The sequence below is a fragment of the Arachis stenosperma genome, chromosome 9 (genome assembly GCF_014773155.1).
Source record: "Arachis stenosperma cultivar V10309 chromosome 9, arast.V10309.gnm1.PFL2, whole genome shotgun sequence".
In the NCBI taxonomy this organism is placed as follows: domain Eukaryota; kingdom Viridiplantae; phylum Streptophyta; class Magnoliopsida; order Fabales; family Fabaceae; genus Arachis; species Arachis stenosperma.
In genome coordinates this window covers 28,821,687-28,828,014 of record NC_080385.1, presented here as the reverse complement: position 1 = coordinate 28,828,014, position 6,328 = coordinate 28,821,687, and the positions used below count along the sequence as shown (strand labels likewise).

Below are 6,328 nucleotides of genomic sequence, written 5' to 3'. Positions count from 1 at the left end.
TCTTGTGCTAGTCGTGTTCCTACCTATGTCGGGCAATCTTCTAAGCAAATGTTTATAGATTCCAAGGGTAGTTGCCTCGATGGTGGCTTCAGCTACACGATTATCGGGTTGCCACGTGCCTGAACGAACAAGCTTGGCAAATCGCAGAAAAGAAAGATGTAGCGAAACAAATGAAGATGATGAGGAGGAATCTGAGGACATAAGTATAGGTGAATGCGACGACGGTGATGATGATAGTGACTCCCCAGGAAGAAGTGCAGGTGGCAACCTCCAATGCCATAATGGGCATGAGAAGGCATATTTTCTTCAGACTAATGTAGCACCAGCAGATAAAGTCAACCTTTTGCCTTTCATGAAAATTCTTAAAAAGGAAAAGAAGTTTGTAACTAGCAGACCTAGTTGGCTAGGAAAAAGGAAGAAAAAAATGATAATGTAATCTTTTAGTGTAGTGTACTCTTAGAAAGCAAGTATGATGTGTACATTATGATGTAGATTTTTATGTGTTCTAAACTCTTTGGTACCAACTATCATGTGTATTTTGTGGTGTAATTTTTCATAATTAACTTTAAGAGATCAATTAATTTTACATTGTTACGTTTATTTACATTACATTACACCTCACTACAACATACTATATGCTGCAAAAAGTAAAAAACAAGAAGGACGAATAACTTAATGTCAACATGTTACAACAATAATTTTTTAATAATAAAGATACGAAATGACACTAACCACATCTACAATATTACATCATACAGAAAGACTACATCTGAATTAGTCATGTAAACTCTACAATCATATTTATTTTCAGAAAACCACAACATAACTAACTATGCAACAGGACTTGCCCTACTTGAACTTGACCTGGCACGAGGAGAGCATTGACTGCAGCTATGTCCTTCACCTCCACAAAGGTTGCATCATCGCGAACCATGCATCTGGCTAGCATTGATTTCGTTTAGATATCGGATTGATTTGATTTGGGTCGACCTTTACTGTCTCGCCTGAGTGGAGGATTATTAGGGACTAACCGGGGCTCGGTGTCAGCTGGCCATGTGCTTGGATCCCTAATTGGTACAAACTTAGTTCAGTAAACTCCACGAATTTGTCCATCTTATAGACATCATGAACATAAACTTGCCAATCGAGACACTAGTTAGCACAAGGTGCACAAACATGGTGACATGGAAGTCGAGTCACTTGGAAGTTACCACATGCATAGACTCTATGACTCTGTGCCTGAGGTCAACGGTGAATTTAGCCCCCACTTGGTATCTCATGAACCTCAAAAACTTTGTTGCGTCTATCAAATTGATGCAGTTGTATGTTCCCTGATACTTGTAAATTTTCCTACAATTTCATAATGGCAAATTCTGAGAAGGCATGTCCAACATTGATGCGCTCTTGAGCCTCGGCACTCTTCCGAGTAAATAGCTCATTCAAGTGGTAAAAGGTTGTCCAGGCCAATGTCGTGACTAGGAGGTTGCACGCACCTTCCAACATAGAGTTTATGCACTCAACTAGATTGGTTATCATATGACCCAGCAATGTCCTTCATCGAAAGCCATAACCCACTGCCGATGATTGATAGTGTCACACCATTAAATATATGCATCTCCTTGCTCCCGCAACCGCTGGTGCTGCTCGTTGTATTGTTGTTCTATCTTAGACTACCCTACGGAAAAATTCGTTTCAAGATGATATTACTCATTACGAATTCAAAAAATATATAGCAAATTTAAAATCATCAAAGATCAACTTTATATAAAGAATATTACCCATATTTATGATGAGTTTCTGCAAGTAAAGCGCTTTGAATCTTTGTAGGAAGTTCAACACAATATGCCTGACACGTAATAGATGAAATACCCTAGGAAGACTCTACTTTCTAGCCATTGTTGCACTAATAGAGTTGTGCCGATTAGAAATAATACCCACACCATACCTCCCAACGACATTTCTCCATAGATTATACAGGAAAAAGTGTCATGTGTTAGTGGTCTCTCCTTCAACGATCATAAAAGCAAGTGGCACAATATTCTGGTTCTCATCTTGAGACACAGCAACTAAAATTGCTCATTTGTATTTTTCATACAGATGTGTGGCATCAACATGCACGAGTGGTTTATAATGTCATAATGCTCTAATGCATAGATGGAAGCTCCAAAATACTGGACGCATTATCTTGACCCTTTCTTCCACCTCAGATCCATGATATGCTGGTATAGTATTAACCTGAACCACATCCTAAATTCTGAGCACATATTGCCATACACCATGTCAGCAAACACTTATAGGAAGCTTTTCAACCACAAAAAAAATTTTCAATCACAATCTCTACCATACTGTAGGAATTTCACATAAAATATCAAAGACTCAAACTCATAGGCCCTGTAATTAACCCCTTTAGAAATGATGTAATTTCTAATTGTCATTATTACAACCTCTCTGAAACTGAACTCCGTTTCAACAACAAACTTACCATCTTGCACAAAAGAAACACATGTGGACAACGAATAACAATTTGTAAGTTTTATAAAAGTATATCTAATTGGGTTTAAAATGTTCAATGTAAATATATTGTTAAATTTTCAATGATTTGTGTAATATTTGATCCAAGCACTCACAATAACAGGCAAAATAATGTAAGTTATTTCTTTCTTTATCTTTGGTACAAAATAATTTTATTAAAAAAATACTCTCAAAATGAGCAAATTTATCTATTTGAAATAATTAACATTTGTTAAAACACACTTTAACTGATACCTTAAATAAATTTACTAAAGATGTACTTTCAACAAATATAGTTTTAATAATTCAACATCTAGAATTGAAATGTATTAAAATTATTTAAGAGTAGAATTGTCATAACGAAAAAAAATTGATAGTCACATACCTAAGTTTGCAAATCAGAAAATTCTGGTGTGTTCATAGCTTCGATATCTAAAGCACGCATGAAAAATGACACACTAAAGGGGTGTTGGCTAGCTACTGTGTTTATTACAGCCTGAACTTCTATGTCGGTGGTCTCGTTCCTTTCGTCGTTTCCTCTAACATGTTATTGTTAGCTAAAAACTCTTCTTTACTATTACTATTGTTTTCTTCCCAATTTATGTTGCCCCCTTCATTTAGGAAGGATTCATTCACTTCATGAAAAATAGTCAAATTTTTGAATTCAATATACAACTCAATCATCGATACATGAGCTTGATTCTGTCGATAAATCATTAACATCTCTAGCATAGTGACTTTATCAATCACATTAATTACTTGAAACTGTGTTACACTACCGAAAACTAACACCTGCTGCTTGTATAAAATACTGCTGACTCTCTTTAAAAAATTACCGCATATGTATTGGCATAGTCTACTTTGTAACTCTATAAATGATATTGTGCAAGGAATAATAAAAGATGTTGGACTCGCACAAATAAATTTCACACCCTCATTTGTATATAGTATAATTTCATCATCAAAATATACTAATAAACACACATTAGCTTTCATTGCTTCCAAAAAAAAGCTTGGAAGTAAAAACTCTCACCTATCAATGACTTAAAAGAAATCACAATTTTAGCTTGCTAGAAGAAAGTAAATGAAATTGTTTTTTGTTTTGTGAGATTAACTTCTTTATATAAGGAGAAAAAATTACTTTTTGTCGCAAAACAGTAAAAATTTGTTTGAAATAATATTATATTGATATTTTGCATGCAACAAGAGATTGACTTTGTTAATTTAATACGACAAAATGAGTTTCTTGCACTTTACGAATGTCTAAAAATATCATATCAATTGCTGTGAATTATCTTTTTCATTAAAAAAATAGAAAATCTCTTGCTCACTGTGAGATGGATTTTTAAAAATTAAAAAAAAATTTCAAAATTTTTCTTCAAATTTTTTCTCGCTATATGCAAAATGCATTTAGATTCAATTAAAATAATAATAAAAGAAGTATATCACTTAATGCAAGAAGGATGAGTCTACCACTTTAAAGTTTAATACCACACATTCTCATATTTGAAAATAACACAAAAAAAAACTCCATATTCAATTTTTTGGCTAACATTAAATATAATTAAACGTTAGAAATATTTAAAAAAAATCATAAACGTTAGAAATAAAAATAATCATTTATCTTATAATTTTATTGTTCAAAAGATGAAAAAAAAAAAGAAAAATCACTAACATAACTTCATCAAACATGGTCTAAATCTAATCTTAGATTAGTTGGAGTTCAGTAAATTTAAAATACTAGTGGAATTTCTTTAAAGATAAAAAGAAAAGTGATATAAATATTTTATTTAGAAAAATGACATTGTCCAACCATCCCTTGAGTACAGCATTACAGATACATACCAAAAAAAAGAGTTTCTATATCTTCAAGTCTCCTATATATTTATTTGATTCCCAATCACGGTGTCAGTTTATTTTCTCAACTTCAAAGCCTAAAAACGATAATAGCCTCTTGAAACTAAAGGCCTCTTCAACAAACTTCCCTTCACCCCATTTCCCACAATTCATAGAAATTCAAAAGCATTAATATTATTATTATAATTTTTATTTTTAGTGCAGTAATAATAATGGGAAGGCACTCTTGCTGCTACAAGCAGAAGCTAAGAAAAGGACTCTGGTCCCCAGAGGAAGATGAGAAGCTTCTCAATTATATCACCAACCATGGTCATGGATGTTGGAGCTCTGTCCCCAAACTAGCAGGTACACATTTATTATAAAAATTTTCAAGTATTCCACCAACAATACTCGTGTTCTAGTGGTTTTAGCCACTCATCTCAATTATGTATATATTTCATAATTGAGGTGAACGGCTGAAAACACTAGAACACAAATATTCCTGGTATACTTCAAATTTTAACATGGAAGATATTTTGGAAGAGAAGGAATATTTGAATAAAATTGCAGCATTGAATAATATTTGTGGTTGTGTATGTGTGTGAGAACAGGATTGCAGAGATGTGGGAAGAGCTGCAGATTAAGATGGATAAATTACCTGAGGCCAGATTTGAAGAGAGGAGCATTCTCACAGGAGGAAGAGGATTTGATAATTGAACTCCATGCAGTTCTTGGAAACCGGTTAGTTTGGTTAGTTAGTTAGTTAGTTAGTTAAACGGTTACATTACAGTTTTAGTTAGTTAAACGGTTAGTTGGTTTTGACCAGGTGGTCTCAGATTGCAGCACGGTTACCGGGAAGAACCGACAATGAGATAAAGAATCTATGGAACTCTTGCCTCAAGAAGAAGCTGAGGCAGAAAGGGATTGACCCAATCACAAACAAGCCACTCTCCGATGTGGTGCCTATTGAGAATAACAAGAACAAGAAGGAGGAGGAGGAGAAGCCACCAACAACAACAGAAAGGTTTGAAGGGCCTCCTTCTGATTCTGTAGGAGGATACTTTTCCTTCAATTATCAGCAAATGATGAACAATTTTGGAGCAACTCCACCAAACGCCACATCTTCCTCCGCCGTCGGATCGAGTGACGCTAACTTTGTTGCTAACAACATTCTAACATGGGAACAAGAAGAGGTAAAATGGTGTGAGTATCTTAACACCCTTCTTCTCAACAACACGGTAGTTCAGAATCATTCTTCTTCTTCTTCTCATTCTGTTATGTATGGTGGTGGTGGTGAGGTTATTACTGAGCCAGAAACAACAAGCTTCATGAGACAAGACTCATCAAGTAGTAGTTGGCACCACCATAGCCAGCAACAACCTCATCAATTCTCAGATATGTATACCAAGGATCTGCAGAGATTTTCAGTGGCTTTTGGCCAATCCATGTAGCCTAAAACGTAACATCATGAAAAAAAACACCTTCAATTTAGTGAGAAAGAAGAGAAACACAAAAATATGCAATGATATTTTGTTTTATTAAATATGGACTAGTTAGGCCAGAATTTTCTGTGGTGACTTGTGAGGGTTCTGGCCACAAATATGTGCTGTAAAATTTTTTTATTATTTTTTTTTATTTTTGTTAATTATTATTATTATTATTATTATTATTTATTTTGTCGTTGTAAATGTGTCTGATACAAAACTATCAGAATTTATTTTATGGTCTAATTTAATATCGGTGATTTATTTATTTCAAGCTTATACAGGCACTTGTGCTATAAGGCTTGTTCTCACTTTCTGAGGCTCCTCTCTTCTTAGTTCTTATAATATTTTGTTTCAACTTTAAGCTTGAATTGTATTAAACAAATCTTATATAGTTCGAAGAATCATAAATCTGTTGTCTCAATATTTCGAATTAAGATGAGATATATTTTGTAATTCCTTATTAAATCCATTAATTTAAATCTTCTAAATGGTAA

General features: G+C 33.8%; 1 protein-coding gene across 1 annotated transcript; it reads left to right on the top strand.

Annotated features, from left to right (window-relative positions):
* Positions 1-4,342: 4,342 nt before the first annotated feature.
* LOC130951987 (transcription factor MYB61-like) lies at positions 4,343-6,099 on the top strand. The gene is made up of 3 exons (XM_057880750.1): positions 4,343-4,713; positions 4,959-5,088; positions 5,174-6,099. The coding sequence occupies exons 1-3, from the start codon at positions 4,581-4,583 to the stop codon at positions 5,796-5,798; spliced, it is 888 nt and encodes a 295-aa protein (XP_057736733.1). The 5' UTR covers positions 4,343-4,580; the 3' UTR covers positions 5,799-6,099.
* Positions 6,100-6,328: the final 229 nt, after the last annotated feature.

Excerpts from the sequence above, each read along its gene's own strand:
- LOC130951987 (XM_057880750.1), top strand. The coding sequence starts at position 4,581 with ATGGGAAGGCACTCTTGCTGCTACAAGCAGAAGCTAAGAAAAGGACTC. Across the intron at positions 4,714-4,958 it reads CTCTGTCCCCAAACTAGCAG|GATTGCAGAGATGTGGGAAG; the intron begins GTACACATTTAT and ends GTGTGAGAACAG. Across the intron at positions 5,089-5,173 it reads CATGCAGTTCTTGGAAACCG|GTGGTCTCAGATTGCAGCAC; the intron begins GTTAGTTTGGTT and ends GGTTTTGACCAG.